The sequence below is a fragment of the Chenopodium album genome, chromosome 24 (genome assembly GCF_948465745.1).
Source record: "Chenopodium album chromosome 24, dcCheAlbu1.1, whole genome shotgun sequence".
Classification (NCBI taxonomy): Eukaryota; Viridiplantae; Streptophyta; class Magnoliopsida; order Caryophyllales; family Amaranthaceae; genus Chenopodium; species Chenopodium album.
The window spans coordinates 8,624,331-8,648,088 of NC_137857.1; the positions used below are offsets into that span (position 1 = coordinate 8,624,331).

At 33.5% G+C, this 23,758-nt stretch overlaps 1 protein-coding gene across 1 annotated transcript; it reads right to left on the bottom strand.

Moving 5' to 3' along the window:
* Positions 1 to 14,078: 14,078 nt before the first annotated feature.
* LOC145610515 (uncharacterized) lies at positions 14,079 to 16,519 on the bottom strand. Its single transcript, XM_081665839.1, has one exon. The coding sequence runs from the start codon at positions 16,517 to 16,519 to the stop codon at positions 14,981 to 14,983; it is 1,539 nt and encodes a 512-aa protein (XP_081521965.1). The 3' UTR covers positions 14,079 to 14,980.
* Between the last annotated feature and the right edge of the window lie 7,239 nt (positions 16,520 to 23,758).

Sequence of the window (23,758 nt, forward strand, 5' to 3'; positions counted from 1 at the left end):
AGCAAGAACAAAGGGAGATAAAGAACCCCAAGCGTGATTCCTCTACTTGGTCCACGGGCACAAGTTAAACCTCCACTAATGCTAGTTAGTCGTGATTGAACGCTTCAATCAACCTTCAACAGAGAAGAGAGACACGAGCTAACCATGAACCACCACGACGAACACCACGAGCCACCATGAGGGGCGCCGCACGTACGGACGTGAAGGGGAGAGGGGAGGGCCGTGAGGTGAGGAGAGTGTTTAGGGTTTTTGGGGCTTGGTTGCTTCTTTCACAATCTACTATATGTTGACTGTTACTACTTACTTGCAACCCTAGGCATGGATCTTATTTATAGATCACATCTCTAAATAAGAGCCCATGTCAAAAGCCCAAAACCCTTATCCTAAACACACTACTCTAGCCCAACACTCTACATGGTATGTCATAATCTCATGAGGCCCATTAATGGGCCTCTTACTTGTTTAACCCAATACCCTTGTTGTGTGACCTCATAGGATCCATTCTATAAGGCTTTGGGCTATTTAACTAACCCAAAGATCAATTATCATATCTAGCACCAGATATTGACGACCCTATAGAATGAACTTATTATCTCCATAATAGTGATCCTTGATATATCTAGTAATTGCACTTATCGAAGACATAACTCCTTCAATCTCCCACTTGTTTGAGACAAGTGCGCAATATTCAAATTCCTTAAGTCATTTTATGTCGATTTGATAAAATGATTGCATCTTATGTAATCATTATTAATCTACAAATCATTTCCTGAAATCTGAGTTAGAATTACAAAACAAATGGTTACTATGTAACACACTTGAGCACGGCCATGCATTTTCTGAATTCTCCCTCTTCAAGAGGCCAAAATAAGACACATTCCTAATTAAATAGGAAGACTCTATCCAATCTTGTGGCAACCAAAGCTCCCACTCAACTTCTGAAATAACCGGGAAACACCCTTTATAATCTCCAGTTACGGGCAGACGTTTGAATGTACCACAGTTATAACATCCATTGAATGAGATCAATGTTCCACTCATGTCAAAGGAATCCACTAATATATCCGGAAGCTCTATACTTGAACTTCAAAGTAGGTCTATAGTTCGATCATGCATCATTCATGCATATCCATGTGATTGACCGAGCATCACTACGCTCCTATAGCCCATGAAACTGCGCTATCCAATCATTCTTAACATGCTAGTCCATTATTGGAAGTCATTTATGTCCAGTTTAATGATTCCGAACTAGGAACTTAAATAATATATGAATTTAGTTCACCTGTGGGGTTTCATTTAAAAGGTCATCAACCTAGTGAGCCCATCAATTCATAATTATTTTGGACATTTTATTTAATCTTGAAACCACGATTAAATAAGATTGAAACTTTGTTTCAATTGATAAACATAATTCTGCAAGCTAATGTATTTACTTTTGTAATATGCTTTCTCAAAACATACACAACTAAAATTACATAACTTGCTTCAATCCAAGAACCTTAGTATGACTCTCATACCTTGGTCATGGAAGGGGTTTAGAAAGTAGAGTTCATGAGACATTCTCATAAACATGAATTTTGCAATTTCTAAATTTTATAATCATTTTCATATCCATACACTAAGAATTTTCCTTCGCCCTTTCGCAAGGAATTTAGGAATTTCTAATTTGTATTCCAACGTTACAACGGATTTTGATTGAAATCTATCATCACTTGTTCTTTAAAACACGTGAATCAAATAGACGAGTATAGTCCATGGCATGCATGATGCATCCTTTGCGAATTGCATAAGGATCATCACTCAAAGTCTTAATTTCATCAACCTTTCTCAAGGTATTGAATCATTAAGCAACGTGCCATGTCACATGGGATTGAAACTCTTTTCAATATAATGTTGAACCTTATAAGAATATTATCAATATAAGCTTCTTATCCAAAACTCAAACATCCTTCGAGACCTATCTATATAGATCTTGAATCCCAAATGTACTCATCTTCTTCTCCAAGGTTTTCATACAAAATGCAATAGCCATCATTTGATCCTTCAATAATTGCTCTCTGTACTGGACCAAGAAGACTCCATAGCTCCCACTAAACACCTTGTACATACAAGACCTTTTCTTCATTTTACGAGAACATCAAATGATTTGATTAACTCACAAAATTAGGAACACTAACTCCCTGATGCTAACTTCAATCCATTATTGATCTTTTATGCATCCCTAGGATTATTGGATCTCCAAACTTTTGACTGTATCATATACAAATCTTATTTCATGAACAATTTCAAGAAAGTGTTTTGAAATCCATCTACCAAATCTTATAAGGTAGAAATCACTAAAGTATCTTTAATAGATCTTTGCAACATGACTAATGTAAAGGTTTCATCGTAGTCATAGTCATACTATGAATTTGTTAAATCCTTTAACAAGTCTTTGCTTTAGTTAGAAACATTTTTCTTTCTTGTCTGCTTTGCTTAATTGGGTTTCACCCAATTTAGGCAAATTACTTAAGTGTCATACACTTGCTTATAGACTTAGAATCTATTTCAGATTTCCTGGTTTTAAACCACTTGGAGTTATAACTTGTCAAATCATCCTTATTACTTACATAATCATCATGTTCCAAAATGAATATTTTAGAACTCTTAGTCAATATGAAATCATATTTCTTTGGCTAAGTTTTACATATGCTAGTCATCATTGTGGGTTTTTATGCAACAATTGAAATTCATACAACAACTTTGTTTAGTTTTCAATGAGAAACGACAATAGAGGATGTGCACTTGGAATGTACTACCTTTGACACATGGTTATTAATCCCATTACACTTAATGAGACCACGCGTTGTCATTTGTAACATGAGGTGAATCATGCTCATATTGTTTCTTTTATTCGATAACTTCTCAAATTTCTTCGAGATTTTCGAAATCACTTTTCTTGAACTCTTTCAAGGCTCTCGAACTTTTCGAGGTTCTTATACTCCCACTTACCTTTTGAGGAGGCATATTTAGCATAGGGTGAACCAACCATGGTTTGAACCATGTTTGTTTGTTGCTTTTCTCGAACTCTTTCAAAATTTACACTACTTCCACTTGACCTTTTGGAACAATTTCCATAAGGGCACCTACTTGAGCAACAAACATTTTGTGCTAAGTATGATTTGTGTAGTAGTACCCCGTGCTCTATATAGGAATCGAACGTGCATCAAACGGTTTAATACATGTTTTATTCCTTGCTTTGTAGAAAGACTTAATAAGAACTCTTCTTATCCATATCACATATGAAGCCTTTGCTACATTTGATTTGACGTATGTAGTTTGTTTAGTTTTGTAGCTTATCTTAAAAGTATATCCCTTGAACAATGGTTAGAAGATAGGTATTTTACATCCATTATCAAAATATATCTCATATAGGTTGATAGCTCCCTTCATAAACACTTCACAAGGTTTTCTTTCGGAGTTTGTTGTAAAACGATTTTACAACTCTTGGATGTTTATCAATGTCTTGGCTTAAATTCCCATTATTACGATCATATCGCAATATCTCGAATATGTTGCCAAGTACATTTCTTGACTTAAATTTTCACAATTACAATCATATTGTAATGTAATCATTTTCTTGTCAAGTTGATACTGAACTTCATACTGAACATTTTGAATTTTTCAAAATCTTCACTCTTATGCTTCAACTAAGTACAAGTAATGATCGTATCACAAATGAAGTCTCATTGTCCGTCTCTGGCCTTTGAACATTTGGTTTTCTTACATCAATATGTATTCTACCTCGAGTTCACATCATCATTTCTCTAAATGGTGACTTAGTCATAATTTCAAATTAGAATGATAATCACATATATCAATGGATTCATAATCCAATGATATTGAAAGTCCATCCCTTTGGATCTTCCGCATGCAATTTTCATTTTCATTCGAATTAATTGACATATTAGAGATAATTTATATATATAGAAATTGTTTAATTATTTCTATCATATAAAATTTTAAAGCTATTTAGCAATTCAAAACACATTATGACTCAAAGAAGCATAGAATAACATTTATTCCACGTTTTTGAATCTTCGATGCTTAGTCATTACTAACATTGAATGGTGTTTTGATAATGGCAAGAATGAATTTATTTAATTCTAGCCAATTATTAGTGGTGAAATGTAGGTTCTACATGTAAAGTTGCAACTTTTGCTTCCAGACTTGTAGATTCTACTTGTGAAGTAGCAACGTTTGCTTCTAAACTTGTAGATTTATTTCTCCTTTAGCAATAACTTCTTCCTTTAGTCCAATCACATTGTGCAATGAGTGATCTAAACAAGACATCGTATGTCCAAGAAGTAGCAATACGCTAAATCAATTTCTATAATATACTTCTTTAAATTGGAACACTTCCATTCTTTTACCTTCTAACTGTTATGAGGTAGTTTCTAATCAATTGGAATTGATCCATTTGATTTGAAACATTTGTTGTTCATAACAACTTTTAGCATGTAAGTAGTTCTAGGTTTGAGAAGTAGCAACTTGTTTGCATTTCTTGGCCTATAACTTCTTAATGCGATCCTCATATATTCCTAAACCTTTCCCTTTGAGCCACTTAGAACATTTCTCTTAGGTTCAAAATGATACCTTGCTTAACCTTTTAAGCATATTTCATGATTCTGCTAACTCTATTCAATCATTTTTCATATTTGAGTTTAATCAAATATTAAACTCTATATGAAATGGATGAAAAATAGTGTCATTTGATCAACTTTTGATCATAGAGATTTCCAATCACTTTCTTATGTTCAATCATATTGAAGATAAGAGGTTTTATTGGATTTTTACACCTGTCTTTTAGAGGGTTTGTACCTCTCATCTCATTATATCCCTTGAAACACTTTTCAAAATGAAGATGTGTTGGCATTTTACTCAAACATTTTGAATAAAAACAACCTTAGACATGTGACATGAATTTCTAAAACTTGCCTTTTAGAATAATCTTAGCAAAATTGGAATATAGGTTTATGGATTATCTTTTAAACTTTTTGAGAACGTTTCTCAACTTTATTTTCAATCGAGGAGATTATATATAATAATAAAATTAGAACAACATGTTACTTATAAGTGAACGCAAAATTCAATTATGTTTATTAAATTTAAAGTACCAAAAGCGAATTAAATTCATTGGTAACTTTAAAGCATTTCATTCAATTTTAAATTGATCCCTTTTGAATAAATGATTCCAAGATCCTTTATTTGTGTAATAATTAACCAGAGTGAGGCCCTGCAATCAACCATTACATTTTCAAGGTGAGTAAACTCTTTACTGATTACAACTCTTGTAACTCTTGGTTGAATAATTAACCATCACATGTTTAATTATTACCCTTAGCTTCAAGGTTCTAAACGCTTTAGGTAACCTTGTTGAATATAACCAATTAAAAGTGTAGAATGCGGTCCTACCCCCACTTCCCCAAGATATATTATGATGCTCTGCTGAGGGCCGACCCATCATAAACGATCGAAGGTTTTGTCGGGTTTTTAATTGGAAAAGCTGCATCAATATTACTGGGATCTAGATTTATTATGTTGTGATTAAATAGTGAACTCTAGCGCATCATCACAAAACATCAATAAAATCTAACATGCATAAAATACTGAATGCATAAATAAGACATAGCATGGCCCCTAATCCTATGAAAACTAATAAAGTAAAGAACTCCCACTTGAATCATCATGGATCTCATCCACCTTGCTCCTTTGGGCCTTCACTTCATGGGCATCTTGGATTAACTGCAACCTGTAATTCTACTCTATTCTATCTACTACTTAAATAAAATAAAATAAAATTACAAAATACTTTATCGGTTCGTAGACCGTACTAAGATTACAAAAATACATCACGATGCGCAGATCGTATTTAGCAATCTACTGGGCCATACTAGTCATTATATAGCAATAAACAACATCATATATTATAAAATTGCCACATAATAAATCACTCATCATGCTTTCCTAAACTACAACATCGAATGTTCACAATTAAGAAAACATGGCACCAAAATATCTCATATTTTAATTAATGCAATTAGATAATATCATATATTATTCATGATCATCAATAAAATATCATATATTCTAAATTAGTCATGAGATAGAATCAAATCTTATTTTAATCTTAAAATATAAATCATATTTATCCTCAAAGATTATCCTAACAAAGTTAGGAAATTCTATCCTAATTACTAGCCAATCACAAAATTTTAAATCAATTATATCCAAAAATAATTATGGGATAATCACATTATTTAAATCAATCTTTATCTTTTTGGAATATGCTCAGAATATTCTAACAAATTCTATCCAAAATTAACAACTTTAATATGGATGATTATCAAATTAACAACTTTTGAAATTTGATCTTATCTCCAAAATAAAATCAGATTTTATCTTGAAAATATTTTAAACAAAATAATTTAATAAAAACATTTTTTTTTTTGAAAAACTGGGAAACACCGTGACTTGGCTTGCTGCCAGTCACATCCCAACCACCGCAGCGACCAGACCAAAGCATGACCACCGCCGCACCCTGCTGCAGCCGTCTGCCGCAGCAGCCAGGTCGAAACCCCAGCCACCGCAGCGACTAGTTGACACAGCAGCCAACCACCGCAGTTGGGCCGAAGCCAAACTACGGCAGTCAGCACAGCGACAACCAGAATTGGCTGAGCTGCCCTCTCGTGACTGAGCACCCTGCCAGCCACACGTAGCTCCTGGTGCAGCCAGGCCGGAGCCCAGCCGCAACCACAGCTAGTCGCGCAGCCAGGCGGAGTGCCCAGCCACACTGCTAGCTTGGAAAGCACAGCCAAACCGTGCAACTGTTGCACAATACAGCCACTGCCCTCCCTAACTCCGCTTCCCTACTGCCCTCTGCCCCACCTGGCCACCGGAGCAGCCATCGTGGCCCACCAGCAGGTGGCTCTGCCACCCAGCCGTGGCTGCTCCCATTCAATTGCTTAATTTTTTTTTTTTTTTTTTTGAATGAAACTAATTTCCAACTTTTGCAAAATTAATTTGGTGATTAGATAAAATTAAACATAAACATTTTATGCCTAATTCAAAATTAATCAAAATCTTTATTTTAATAAATTTGGGGTTTTCATAAAATTCAATCCTTAAATCACATAAAAACACTTTTACATGATTAATTAATCACACCAAACATTTTTAAGTATGAAAAATTAAATCAAATTAAATGAAAATAACATATTGAAATTCGAAAAATTAGGGTCCATAACACCAAAATTTCGGAAAAATTAATTAGGGCTTTAGGGTTTAAATAAATCGACTAGGGCATAGAAAGAAAATTGAGCAATTTTATCATATTTAATCATATCCCAAAAATTAAATCTCCATTTAATATAAAGATTGAACCATAATTAATTATTCTCCCTCCTAATTGAATTAAAATTGTGGACTATCAAAGAATTATAGTCAATATGCGTAAGTGCAATAGGCTAACTGATACCACTGTAGGGGTTTATAGGTACTACACAGCGGAAATAATCATGAATCATATTTATAAAGCACCTAAACCAAGGATCATTGCATAACACATAAAGAACACATAATTGTACCTTTGAAACATGATTCCACGTGCGATCGAGCAAGAACAAAGGGAGATAAAGAACCCCAAGCGTGATTCCTCTACTTGGTCCACGGGCACAAGTTAAACCTCCACTAATGCTAGTTAGTCGTGATTGAACGCTTCAATCAACCTTCAACGGAGAAGAGAGACACGAGCTAACCATGAACCACCACGACGAACACCACGAGCCACCATGAGGGGCGCCGCACGTACGGACGTGAAGGGGAGAGGGGAGGGCCGTGAGGTGAGGAGAGTGTTTAGGGTTTTTGGGGCTTGGTTGCTTCTTTCACAATCTACTGTATGTTGACTGTTACTACTTACTTGCAACCCTAGGCATGGATCTTATTTATAGATCACATCTCTAAATAAGAGCCCATGTCAAAAGCCCAAAACCCTTATCCTAAACACACTACTCTAGCCCAACACTCTACATGGTATGTCATAATCTCATGAGGCCCATTAATGGGCCTCTTACTTGTTTAACCCAATACCCTTGTTGTGTGACCTCATAGGATCCATTCTATAAGGCTTTGGGCTATTTAACTAACCCAAAGATCAATTATCATATCTAGCACCAGATATTGACGACCCTATAGAATGAACTTATTATCTCCATAATAGTGATCCTTGATATATCTAGTAATTGCACTTATCGAAGACATAACTCCTTCAGGGAGAAGCACGGGTAGTGATACGTCCATTTTTTTTTTATAGTGATTTACCCCTGTCCCTTGGTCATAATTAGTAGTGTTTTTAGCTCTTTCGAGCCACTTTTATTACTAATTGGTGTTTTATAGTGTTTTCATAGTTTTGGTTGAGTTTTGTAGGAAATTGCACATTTGGAGCATTTTCCCGGATTTTCGAGGAGCGACTACGAGCATTGGAGGAACACGACCACTCATTGAAGCCCAAGACCGGTTAGAAGAAGCAAATCGGTGATTAAGGGCTCGATACTTGAGATTCCGAGGCGTTTTGGACCGAGTTCAAAGACCCGAAGAGGAAATCCGATTGAGCCGAAGGTTCAAGGCCCAATCGACGTCCAAAAGGAGCCTAAGAGTGTTCCGCCCGGGGCCCTTAAGGCTCGCCCGAAGGCTCGCACGGCCGGGCGGGGCGAGGCAATACCAAAGATAGCTCGCGCCCGACCGAGCGCGAGAAGTGGATTAGCGTTAAAATGGCGGGCCCGGCCGAGCGGTGCGACGACCGACCGGGCGCGTGTGTTTGGAGGGATTGATTAGTTCCGATTATTTTCGTTTAGCGTAGAACTCCTTGCTTAGTATTAATGTAATTTTATTAAGCAAGTTTAGTACACTTCTTTACATACTCTTACTACTTTTCTCTCTCTAAACTTTTACTTTTCTCTTGTTCATAAACTCCGTTTGTAATTCCGTCGATTCGGTACGATTTCTATTTTATTAATTTCAGTATTTTCATTCTTTCAATTCCTTATGTCTTGTTTAATTACTTTGATGTGTTTAGCTTTAATCATGTCTGAGTAGTTTCCTTTCTAGGGTTTATGGGGATCTTATAAATAATATGAAAGGGTAATTTATGGTTGTTGATTGTCAATACTTAATTAATTTCCTATTGATTGTTTTAATGCTATGCAATTAGATTTGGCCAGGTTTAATTGTATGAGTTTAGCAATATTGATTCGAGATTCGAGAGATGAGAATTGATGTTTAGGCTTAGTTTCAATAGGCAGACTAATTTATAAATGGTTAGGTCGAGATTCGAGAGATGAGATTTAATACCGATAAATTAGTACTGTGATTGTAATTCGTAGCGAAAGCCCTTTATGATCTGATTAATTAATGTATTGATGATTGATTATTATGTTTCACCCTGGAATATTGTTTATTAGTGAACCTATGCCCTAGGCTTTTATTATTATTTGATTTCTCCCTGATTTATTCCTTTTACTCATATTCTTCATAGTATAGACTTTAATCATAAAAACATTGGTTACTTAGATAATTTAGATTATATTAATTAATTAGGAGTAGAAAGACTAGTTTCCTTGTGGATTCGACCCTACTTCCCTATCTGCATAAGTTGCAGAACTTAGATAACTACTTTTGATTGGGTGATACGACTTTAGCTTGTCAGGTAGCGTTGGAAATTATCTAAGGGCACCAAAAATCAAGATTCCCAAAGCTTCGCACGAGGCAGGGTTGGGCTGGGGCGGTCTTGGCCACTGGTTTGAGGGGATTTTACTTTTTAAACAAGCGACGCGTGGCAATTATAATTTTTAACAAAAAATTTAACCATTTCTCTAGGTTACCGGTAAAGGGAATAGAAGAAAGAAATTGCTGGTAAAGTTGGGATTATTGCATAATAATCGAATTTGGGATTATTTAAAGTAAATTGGGCATATTTGAAATTATTAAAGTGTATTTTTCTTTTTTTATAAATCCAAAATATATATCAGTGACACGTGTACATGGTGGGCCCAGTAAAGGATTACATCCAAGCATCTGTTAATGGTGGTGAAATCTATATTTTGGTTTTTATTGTGGTATTATAATTTATTTATTTTGGTTATTATATTCCATTTATCAACATTTTCCAGTGCTATAAGTAAAAAAAATACCTAAAAATGAACATGATTATAAGATAATCATTGAATTGTTGTACCACGACCTTAAAAATGAACATTTAGTAAAAAATAAAGTTATAAACACAGAAAAAAAAAATGAAAATTTACTAATATATTAAAATGATTATTGCAAACTAGGGATTCCAACTCGCGCGATGTGCGCGGTATGGCTAGCCTTTTAAGAAGAATTATTACCGTGACTTTTATGCCCTATGCTTGTTGGCTTGATATATTTTATTATAATTTTTTGCAAATAATCTTTATATTTTTTGGATGCCTAATAAATTTTAAGTACTGATTTAGACAAATTGAATAAATAAAGTAAGGCATCACACAAGTATATACTCTGTGACTCTTTTAATTCATATATATTAAAATATTTATAATACTTTGTATTGAAGAAATGGAAAAATAGAGTAAGTAAAAGATCCTCAAAAGTACGTAGCTTTTTTCTTATTTCTTTTTTGTTTTTGAGGATCAGAGAAAAAACATAGCTTTAGATATTAAAATAAATACAGCGTTTTATTTATAAATCATAAATCAAATTAGGGGACTCCACTCATTCAAGAGTAAATTTTAAGGCTTTTGAAATCAAATGAGGGCAAATTTGTAAAATAATATATTTTTAGGGATATAAATGTCTCTACACTATTAATAAGAATTTTCTTATATTTTTTTTTTGAAGAAATTTTCTTATATTTTTTATAAGTAAGGGAAATAAGGTAACAATGCATTAATATCAATTATTGAAAACAATAATTAATATTAATAAGAATTAATGTTAGACATATAATATGTATCTTGGTATTATTGTTGATATCAACAATAACCATATATGACAATGTCCAAGTACTATAAATGTGACAAGAAGTTGAGAGGTGAGAGCATCTTTCTCTTCTTACTTAGACATTATCAAAGAGCGCGTTTTCAAAATCTTGTTTCTACTTCCTCACTTGAAGCTAGAAATGGGAAGCATTAAGTTTATAATTGCTTGTTTCGTTATGGCAACACTTTTCCCCAAAGAAATTATGTTTGTCAATGGCAGACAACTCCATGAAACAACGAAAACCACAAAAGACCTCACAAATATGCATGATGACAACCTCCAATATACAACTATAGATCAAGTCACTGCTAAATTTCAGTCACTACCTCAAGGCTCACTTTAAGATGGGTCTGATCTCTTAGATAACTATGGACCTAGAGTTATCAATAGATCAAACCCTAGCCCTGGTGATGGACATTCACAAGGGCCACTTCAAGAGTCTGATCTCCTAGATAACTATGGACCTAGAGTTATCAATAGATCAAGTCCCAGCCCTGGTGATGGACATTCACAAGGGTCACTTCAAGAGTTTGATATGTTCGATAGCTATAGACCTAGAGTTATCAATAGATCAAGTCCTAGCCCCGGTGATGGACATTCACAAGGCAACTAGGTCTTGCATGTCATTTATTACATGCCATGACAATTTTGTACCTGCATGTTCGTTTAAGCACTGCTAACATGCATTCTATCTCTATTAACTTCATATATGAAGCTTTTTCATTATTTTATGATCTGCGTTTATTTTCTATCGTAAATTTCTTTAATCTCGCATTATAGTAGAAAAAAAAAAGAAAAATATTATTAAATTTACTCATTAGGATGAATTAAACTAGTTCCCATAAGACAATATTTTTCTACATAGAGAGCAATTTATAAAATTCTCTCACATTTAAAAATCAAAAAAAATTTAAGGGACAATATCACTCGTCTATTTGATAAATCTCACCCTTTATCAAATTTTTTTGAGCTATCGGCGATTGGGCTGCATGCAGGGTTAGGTTTTAGGATTTTTGTTACTTTTTTTTTTCTTTTAATTTTCTTTTCCTTTTGTTTTAGGAACTTTAATAATCCCAATTTGCTTAATTTACTTTAAATAATCTTAAATTTTAAATTATTCTTTAATTTTCACAACTTTAACGTGTGTTTTCTTTATTCATTCCCAAACCAGTCAACAACCGTTTATTCTAGATTACCTAACACGTGTCAGCATGTGATTAGTATCACACAAATTAAAGAAAAAGAAAAAATACAAACCACCAGCCCCTTCTCCCCATCCTATGCTAGAACTAACCAACCACCAGCCACCGATTTTCGTCGCCGAACCACCCCATCGGGAATCGGCCACACCAGCCCTACCCCACCTCAAAAACTGCTAATGCCCTTTACTTCCCTGCTCCCTCACTCAACTTTTCCTTAATTAATCAAACACCAACAACCCCAATACTGCAGCCACGCCGCCTGTCAACACCAACAGCAACAAGAAACCCTTCCCCACCTCTTACCTCAAAGATAAAATCTACCCAGCTACCAACCTGCCACCACACCGCCGAAACCAAAGCCCCCTCCCTTCCCACAGCATTGAAATCGACCTCCTTATCTTTCCAATTCCTCAACCAAGAAATCGACCACTTCCCTTCCCCACCTTTGACAAAATCGGTCCCAAGCTCCAAAAGACTAAGGTTTCGGGGATAGGTTGGGGGGGAGTACGGGTAGCGTTGGAAATTATATAAGGGAACCAAAAATCAAGATTCCCAAAGCTTCGCACGAGGCAAGGTTGGGCTGGGGCGGTCGTGGCCACAGGTTTGAGGGGATTTTACTTTTTAAACAAGCGACGCGTGGCAATTATAATTTTTAACAAAAAATTTAACCATTTCTCTAGGTTACTGGTAAAGGGAATAGAAGAAAGAAAATGCAGGTAAAGTTGGGATTATTGCATAATAATCGAAATTGGGCAAATTTGGAATTATTAAGTGTGTTTTTCTTTTTTATAAATCCAACATACAGTGACACGTGTACTACGTGGTGGACCCACTAAAGGATTCCATCCAAGCATCTGGAAATGGTGGTGAAATCTATTTTTTGGTTTTTATTGTGGTATTATAACTTAGGGCCTGTTCACATTTACTTAATTTCAGTTCAGTTCAGTTCAGCTCCAATCAGTTCAGTTCAGTTCAGCTCTTAATTTCCCTCCCTCATAAAATATTCATTTCAGCTCAATTCAGTTCAGTTCCAATCAGTTCAGTTCAGCTCTAATCAGTTCAGTTCAGTTCAGCTCAGTTCAGTAAATGTGAACAGGCCCTTATTTTCTAGTGCTAACATGCATTCTATCTCTATTAACTTCATATATGAAGCTTTTTCATTATTTCATGATCTGCATTTATTTTCTATCGCAAATTTCTTTAATCTCGCATTAGAAAGAATAATGATGAATATTAATAAATGTACTCATTAGTATATATTAAACTATTTCCCAGAAGACAATATTTTTTTACATAGAGAGCAATTTGTAAAATTCTCTCACTTTTAAAAACCAAAAATATTTAAAGGACAATATCACCCGCCAATTTGATAAACACAACCCTAGACCTTTTTATTATTTTTATTCTAATTGTAGTATAGACTACTTTTTTATCTCAATTTGTGACATAGTTTAGTTTCTCCAAAGTTGTAGAATTTAGCTAGATTTAACGTTATCTCCCGGTGGATTCAACCCTAGTTGTTCTACTACATTGTTAGTTGGCTTTATTAGGAATTTATTTTTAGCAAGTTTATGACAACTCTCAACAACCATAATGTTGTTGGATTTGTCATAATGTCTACTTATATAAATTATTTTCTTTGCGGAATTTTACTAATATCTAATTGAAGATATTGAGCCAAAGTTTTGCCTCGACAAATGTGCAAACCCAAGTGTAGCTTCAAAAATGAATAAAACTAGTTCTCATATGACAATGTTTGTTCTTAGGAATAGAGGTAGTAATAATGTACTCATTAAGATGAATTAAACTAGTTCTCATATGATAATGTTTGTTCTTATCACTTTTAATCATCAAACATTTTGAAAGGACAGTAGCTTAAAAAAATTTACAAAACAAACATGCAAGCTATGAATAATTATGTTGGAATTAACATCAACTTCCTCAAGCCAAAGAAGAAGTGTACTTAAGAGAACATATTGCTCTTTCAACCGACACCAGGAGGGCCCTTCCAACTATACTCGATGAAACTAAACCCACTCATGTTTATAACACAGTACCAACATGTTTTTTTCTTTTCATCTACTCACTAAAACAAGAGTAAATAAAAATGAGATTGGTAATTACAATAGTAAAACAAATCCAAACAAATTGGAAGATGCCCCTTCATGGTATCTCTTCATAAAAAGTGGAGCTCTTTTAAAAATTTATGTCTCCATTAACAAAATGCAAATTGGAATTCCCTTTTCCCCACTAAAAAAAGGGAGAAAATGACCTCATATCACCCTTGTTATTGCCTTGCACTCTATAACCTTCCATGGATATCCGTGAAATGTATAGCTCATCAAGTCATTCTCCCATCTCGATTTGATCTGGGTAAATGATACATCTTAATCACAAGTCGACCTGACCCATGATCACATCTATCTTACAAAACTACAATGTATAAAACTTTTTATAAACATCAAGACTCTAATTTCGGGTACAATAAAACCGACAAAATTAGACCCTAACCTCAACCTTATACACTCACCTAACTAATCCAAATCCACACCATATGTAACACACCCTTTTTAGTATCCACCTAATAATAGCAATAGAAATAATTAAGTAATTAACCACCAAGTTGGTGGAGAAGTAGTAGAAATAGTGACAAGTGAGCGTGAAGCGTGGGATTAATATTGGGCTCAAACATAAAAGTGGGCCCATAAAAAGTAGGCCCATTAAAAAGTGGGCCCATTACTAGCCTTGTTGAGTTTCTCTCTCCAAGAATTAAGCTTCTCAAGCCTCCATCCATCATGATGCCGTGCAATGAACGAGTCAGCCTTCACATTCAAATCTGGACTCGGACACGTCATCGCTTCATCTCGACCGTTGATCTCCGGCCGTACCTTAAACGACGGCGGAGGCGGTGGTGGTGGTATCCCCGTCTCACTCCTCGCCGGTAATGGCGGTTTTCCGGCGGTTTTCACCGGTTTTTGTCGAATCGGCGGTGGTGGAGGTTTAGGTATGGAGGAAAACGAGTGAATCTTCTTTGTTTTGCTCCCTTTTTTGAACCAGCTTTTGAAAGCAGATGACGGATGCGGCGGTAATGGCGGCGGAGGAGGTGGCGGCGACGGTGGAGGGAAGAATTGCGATCGATTTTCCGATGAAAAATCATCGAAGTTTCTGGTTGATTTCTGCGATTTTTGTCGTCGTTTTCTCTTGCGTTGACTGTAGAGATGCACAATTGCTGTTGCGATCTCCTTCGTTGCGTTCATTCGCTTTCGCGAACTTCTCCTCTTCTCATCCCGTCCACGTGGCAGAGGTGGCGGCGGAGGAGGTGGTGGCGGAGATGGCGGAACTTGCGCTCTTCGAGGAATCGTCTCGAATGTTCGCCTCTGCTTCGCCGGCGGTGGCGGCGGAGGAGGTGACGGAGCTGGTGGATTTCTCGGCGGTGTTTGCGGCGGAGAGAATGTCGGTGATTGTGATTCTCCTCCGTTTTGTAGTTCAGAATTATCGACTTCGATATCCTTTACCGGAGTTTTTTCGAGTTCCGCCGTTAATGTTGTAGTCTCAGCAGGAGGTTGAGGTTTATAATACTCTTCATCCTTAGGATAAAATCTGCTGATGTCGAGATCGTCAAAAAACCGGAATTGGCTATTCTTGGCAATATTATTATCATTATTGTTAGTATACTTCATGTAAGGATCAGAGCTAACTGTCCGGCGTAACCGGGAGATGCCGGTACCCGGTTGAGGAGTGTTTGTAGGGGAGGTAGTGATCCTTTGCTGCTGCGAGTACTCGAACCACTGTGGTACGCTTGTTGATGATTGGTTGTAGTTGTGCATCATTGTTTTACTCCTTCGTAGTGAACCAGTAGTAGTACTAGTACTAGTAGTCGTACTAGTGCTACTAGTTTGTGTGGGATGTTGTTGGACTTGTTCATCACGTTCAATTGTTGTGACGGATGATGGATCATCGTTTCGTTTGGCGAAAATGCCGCATAAGATAGCAAAGAGGACGAGGGTAATGTTGAGCAAGTCCCAACTCTTCTTGACTGATATAGCCTTTTGATTTTGATGAGTATTGGTGTTGTTTGTTATTGGTAGAATTTTGTGTATGCTAGGGATGATTATGAGGACGGTGAAGAGGAGGGCAATTGATGGTAGGAGAATGATGAGTAGAGATGAGTTTAGTATTGGAGACGATGATCGATGTCGGTTCCGCCGTGTTAAGGTGGCTGGTGGTTGCCAAAATGGTGGGATGTCACCATCTTCCATTGGGTTTTTTTTGGGGTGTTTGTTAGGGGTTTTGAGAGGTTTTTTTTGGTTTGAAAATTAAAGTGTGGGAAAATTGTTGCCTTTGTTTAGGAGCTTATAATAGTTGGATAACGATATTATTGCCAATCATACACTACTATTTTAGGTGCTTTAAAAAGTTTTTTTTTCTTCTATTGGTATATATAACGATTAACCTGATTAATCTAACTAAATAATGGATTGAGTGAACAAATTTTGCATGAAAATTTATAAACTTTTTTAAAAAATTTTGAAAAGGAAAGATAGAGAAATAATGAATGTTAATTTAATTTGGATGTATCAATGTTCTTCAACCTCTTGTTTGGAAGCATGCAAAGTTTTAGGGGTGTACATTTTATAATAAATGGATAATATTAGCTGTTAAGATTGAGAAGGGTGGGTTGACAGGTCCTTATCCATATTAATCTTTAATGCAAATACTATATTACAATTTACAAGTATCAATTTTATTATGTCTACTATTGTGTTTTTATTTTTATATTTTTTGGCTTGCTTAAGCATTTCTTGGAAATACAGGAACCATTGAATTAGGCCTGTAATTAGGCTGTCTAATTGTGCAGGTATAGCTTGAATAATTGCAGTAGGAAATATCTATATTTCAGCTTTCCTCTGTTTTATATTAGGTGTTTTTTGGAATTTTAGGAATTACCAATTGAATTATTGATGCCACTTTTCGTTTTTGGATGTCCAAGTCTTTATAATTGTAGTTCATAGTTAATGAGAAGTGTTGCATGATGAAGAAATTAAGAACAAGTCTAGTGCAAAATTGAGAAGAATGCATGAACTATGTCCGATAAATATCTTTGACTCTATTAAGCGTACTATGAACTCTAACATGAATACACAATTCTGTACTTATATTTAGGGTCTGTTCTCATTGACTGAACTCAGCTGAACTGAACTGAACTGAAGTGAACTGAATTGAAATGAATATTTTATAAGCAAAGGAAATGAGGAGCTGAACTGAACTGAATTTCAACGTATGAGAATAGGCCCTTAGTTATTGCTTTAGAACTTATTTAGGTTTTCCCCCCAAATTTCCGATCCACTATGTACTGTTAGAACACAATCAACACATCACACAATATTGAATTGCTTATTGCTTAAAATTAAGTAATAAAGGTAGATTAGTGTTCTTCCTTTTGGCACGGAAGGATACACTTTACTCCATTATTGGTCTTCAATTCTTCATGACATAAGCCCAATCACCCTCATCATACGCATACCAACTCTTGTAGATATATTGTTTTATGTACAAAACTAATTTTCTTGGAAGTACATTAATCTTTAAGAAATATATTTGTTTTTAAAAAATTTTAAAATAATTGAGAAAAAGAGTATGAAACTATGGATTCCTGACTGAGCTCCCAATTTTAAGGTGGATAAGTGGAGACCATCAGACAAAAAAATTTGGTTGTCGTACATCATACCTTTTTTTTTTTGGAAAGAACATCATACCTAATTAAGTAGTTTTGCAATATTTCATCTGATCTCCATTTATTTTTGCAATATTTCATCTGATCTCCATTTATTTTTGATGCACCATTTTATATGCCATAGAAAGGCAAATGATATATATATATATATATATATATATATATATATATATATATATATATATATATATATATATATATATATATATATATATATATATATATATATATATATATATATATATATATATATATATATAGAGGAAGGCTCATATAAGAACCCTCCTCTATATAAGAATCCAATCTTATATAAGAATCCATCTCAACCGTTCAATGATTTTGATCTAACCATCTAAAATCCTTTTTTAGTAATGACATTTTTGTAATTTTAATAACTCTTTTTCAATCTTTAAATAAAAGAAAACCCTAAATCTCTCTCCTTAGCATTTTCTCTATTCTCTCTCCTCTACCTCAAGAACTTGGTAAGTTTTTTTTTTTTTTTTTTTTTTTGCGTTTTTTTTTTGCCATTTTAAGTTCAATTGTTTTTATATTTGGTTCGATTTTGTTGAATTTTTTTTTTTGGCGATTTAAAGTTTTTTTTTTGGTTTTTTATTTTTTTTCGATTTTTAATAATATATTTTTTTAATTTCTAGTTTTTTTTTTTCGATTTTTAATTTTCAAGTTGTTTTTTCGATTCTTTTTTACGATTTTCCAGTTTTTTTTTTTTATTTTTATTTTCCAGTTTTTTTTGTCGATTTTCCATTTTTTTTTCGATTTCTTATTTTCAATTTTTTTTTACGATTTTTTTTTCGATTTTCCATTTTTTTATTCTATTTTTCAGTTTTTTTCCAGTTTTTTTTTTTTTTTTTGTCGATTTTCCATTTTTTTTCGATTTCTTATTTTCAATTTTTTTTTTACGATTGTTTTTTCTATTTTCCAGTTTTTTTTTTTGTCGATTTTCCATTTTTTTCGATTTCTTATTTTCAATTTTTTTTTCGATTTTCCATTTTGTTTTTTATATTTTCCAGTTTTTTTTTTTTTGTCCATTTTCCATTTTTTTTCGATTTTTATTTTCAAGTTTTTTATTTTTATTTTTCGTTTTTTTTCCAGTTTTTTTATTTTCGATTTCAATTTTTTATTTTTAATTCGTTTTTTTTCCTCTGTTTTTATTTTTCAATTTTTTTTTTCGATTTTCCATTTTGTTATTTATATTTTCCAGTTTTTTTTTTTATTGTCCATTTTCCATTTTTTTTTTCGATTTTTATTTTCAAGTTTTTTATTTTTATTTTTCATTTTTTTTTTCGATTTCAATTTTTTATTTTTATTTCGTTTTTTTTTCCTCTTTTTTTTCCCTAATTTTTTTCGCTTTTTTTTTTTTTTTTTAAGTTTCTAGTTTTCATTTTCAATTTTTTTTCCAAATTTTTTTTTCTTGCTTGAGTTTTCTATTATTGGATTTTAATTTCAAATTGTTTTTTTTTTACTATAATAGAAAACTTTAGAACATAAGGGAAAACTTTAGAACATAATAGAAATACTTTAGAACATATAGATAGAAAATGTTAGAACATAATAGAAATACTTTAGAACATAAGGGAAAACTTTAGAACATAAGTAAAAAATATAATAAAACATAATAGAAAATTTTAGAACATATGGGAAAACTTTAGAACATAATATAAATACTTTAGAACATAAGGGAAAACTTTAGAACATAATAAGGGAAAACTTTAGAACATAATAAGGGAAAACTTTAGAACATATGGGAAAACTTTAGAACATAATATAAATACTTTAGAACATATGGGAAAACTTTAGAACATAAGGGGAAAAATATAATAGAACATAATAGAAAACTTTTGAACATAATAGCAAACTTTATAACATAATAGAAATACTTTAGAACATAATAGAAAATCTTAGAATATAAAAGAATGATTTATATACATTAGCCTACTAGCTCAACGGATAGAGCATTGTGCAAATGCACAAAAGATGTGGGTTCGAATCCCACGTAGGTTCATTTTCATTGTGTCAAGACAAGAGGTTGTATGTGAGTTAAGTTGTTTTTGAAATTATTTATATAGTTAACCTATGTAGGAATTGAACCTACATCTTCTATGCATTTGCATAGTGCTCTGCCAATTGAGCTAATAGGTTTAGCATATGTTCTAAAATATACTGAATTTGTTCTAAACCATGAACGAGAATATTAGAAAGATTTGCATAATCATACTACGTACTTAAGAACATAAACAGAATTTTTTTTTTCTATGTTCTAAATTTTTTTTCTTACTCCTATGTTCTAAATTTAGTCTACTTATGTTCTAAAGTTTTATTTTCCTATGTTCTAAATTTAGTCTACTTATGTTCTAAAGTTTTATTTTCATATGTTCTAAATTTAGTCTACTTATGTTCTAAAGTTTTATTTTCATATGTTCTAAATTTAGTGTACTTATGTTCTAAAGTTTTATTTTCCTATGTTTTAAATTTTTTCTACCTATGTTCTAAAGTTTTTTTTTTCTATGTTCTAAATATTCTTTTTACCTATGTTCTAAATTCTTTTGTCTATGTTCTAATTTTTTTTCTTATGTTCTAAATTTCTTCCTATGTTCTAAACATGTGCTCTACATTTTCTTCTTATGTTCTAAATTATATTTTTGTCTATGTTCTAAACATGTGCTTTAAATTTTTTTTCCTATGTTCTAAACATGTGCCTTCAATTTTCTTCTATGTTTTAATTATTTAGCCTATGTTCTAAATTTTCTTCTACCTATGTTCTAAATTATTTTTCCTATGTTTTAAGTTTTCTTTTGCATGTGTTCTAAAATTTTTACTATGTTCTAAATTATTTTCCTATATTCTATATATTATTGTCTATGTTCGAAATATATTTCCTATGTTCGAAATTTTTCTCTATGTTCTAAATTTATTTTCAATTGTTCTTAATTTTTTCTATATATGTTCTAAATTTTTTCTATCTATGTTCTAAATTTTAACCTATGTTCTAAATTTTATCACCTTATGCTCTAAATTTTTTTCCTATGTTTTAAATTGCTTTCCTATGTTCTAAACTTATTTTCTATGCTCTTATTTTTTCCCAATATTCTAAATTTTTTATTTTTTTTCCACCCTAGATCATTATGCTAAATGTTTTACCTCTATGACAAATTTAGAACATAAATATAAACATAATACACCTACATTTAAAGCAAGAAAATAGGAGAGAATCCCTTAGCCTTCGATTTAATTGCATTAACCACCATCACAGCATCTGACTCGAGGTGAAAAACTGTGAAGCCCAGCCTTCTGGCAAGCTACAAGCCAAACCTGCATGCAGCAGCTTCAGCAGCTCCCATGTCCCACCATGCACCCACTTGACGGACAGCAGCAGCAAGAAGCAGCCCCTTCTCGCTTCTAATAACCACGCCCAAGCCTGTTTTTGCACCCATATGAGCATCACAATTCACCTTCACCATCCCAACATTTGGACAAGACCAATATCTAGGAGCACGACACACAGTAGGAGCAGCCCTTTGTGTCACTTTAGATGCATACTCATTGCTCTCTCTGACGTAATTCATCCACCCTCTTGCTACCTCAACAGCATTAAACGATTCCTGCTCAAAGATGCCTTTGTTTCTACAATGCCACGCAGCCCACAACACAAATAAATCTTTAGAACATAATACATCTAAATTAAGAGCATAAGCATAATATACCTAAAATTAGAAAACAATTAATATTTTTCATGGCTTTGAATAGCAATTACATTTCAGGCATCAATTATACAAGTATAAACACATACGAAATATTTGATACGGTAATAAGTTCAATCACCCTACGATCATTATTTTTCAATAGTGCTCATCAAGTGTGCTGTTAGACCTAAATTATGGCCCACCAAGAGGGATCAATTTCGGTAACTAACTCTGGGTTCGGTGAGTTGGATCAGGGCTATTTCAAATGAGCCACGCTAAATTAGCGTGTCTAAAAAGTCGAAATGTTAATCAGGTTTTGTTCTGGTAGGTTCTGATCGGGTCAGGTTAGTTTTTGACACCTTTACTCAGCGGTCACTACTACTGCACGAAGAGAAACTACCAGTAAATGCAGAGATTAAAACTAAGCATATTATATATTAATGAAGAGCACAATGGAAATCCTTCTTTAGTCAGACTCAAACCACCATACCTTCAAGACCAAAAAAAAGCCTTCGTATGGATGAAAAATCACACCCAAACAATCACAAATCACAAGCCAGGCTGAATATACTCCCAATACTCACAAGCACAATTCTCCAGTAAAAAATCAGCATAGTGTTTAATGGGCTTGATTATGCTCCCAGTATTACTAAAAACAAATCCCAACCTCTACCGAAATAAAATTAAGAATCCTAATGCTCGAAGCTGTTCAAGATTCTTCTAGTAAATAAGAACCCAGGCACAATCCAATTCAAAACATGTCAAGCAAACAGCAAAATATTAATTTCAATAGAAACAACACAATGAGACTAGAGGCAGCCAGGGATACTAACAATGCAAAGCACAGTACATAAATCCACAAAAAAAAATCTACTCTTGAGCAGTAAGCACCCATTAATTAGCCACAAATCACAATTTATTCTCTCAAACTGCTAGCATAACACATAACCCAAACATGGACCATAAACCTTCTCTCATAACAGAATGTATTCAATAGAAAAGTCTGAAAAGAATCGAACAAATATCGATCGAAAATCGAACAAAAATCGATCGAAAATCATTCGCAAAAATCACACAAAATAATTCGCAAAAATCGAACAAAATAATTCGCAAAGATTCGAACCCTAAATTTGCTAAACTCGAACTCAAAATAATCAAACTCCATACGAAAAATCCAACTCAAAAATCGCACAAAATAATACGCAAAAATCGACTCCTAAAAATCGCAAAAATAGAACCCTAAATCCGAACCCTAAAAATTGCAAAAATCACCAATTAAAACTGCAAATTCACTTGAACATCATGCTATTTCATGAAAATTTGAACAAAATCGAAAAGAAAAACATACCTGAAGCGAAAATCCTTCAAATTGCAACTTGTATCAGATTTTTGGGGGTTTTAGGAGAGAGAAAATGAGAAAATCGGGAAGAAGAGAGAGAAAGTTAGAGGAGAGAGAAAAGGTTGGGAGGTGGGTAAGGGGTTGAAAAAGTTGAACACGTGTTTTAATCTTAACCGTCTAAAACAATTTGATCATACGGTTGAGATGGATTCTTATATATCTAGGGTTCTTATATATCTAGGGGTTCTTACCGGATCCCTCCCCTATATATATATATATATATATATATATATATATATATATATATATATATATATATATATATATATATATATATATATATATATATATATACTTTTTTCTATTAAATGAGATTGAGTATTTACTGCATTAGTCTTTTCTATCTACTCTTTTCACTAAGAATTGTAGATAAATCTGGCCACTTTTTTCCTTTCTTCTTTGAACTTTCCTTACTAACCTTATAACTTTATAAGTATAAAATAAATTAGTGAGTGACCCTAATGATGCACTAAGTTATTACTTTGAATATCATATAGCAAATAACAGAAGCACTAACGAAAAATTAAGACAAAATAAACACCTAATCCAAGTTGGATGTATTTGAGTTAAGTATGAAAGTATCAAAAAATAATAAAAGATGTGTTAAAAACAATATCCTCTCCTCTTCTCTCCTTCTCTCTTATAGGGTTTCTCCAAAATCTTGGAC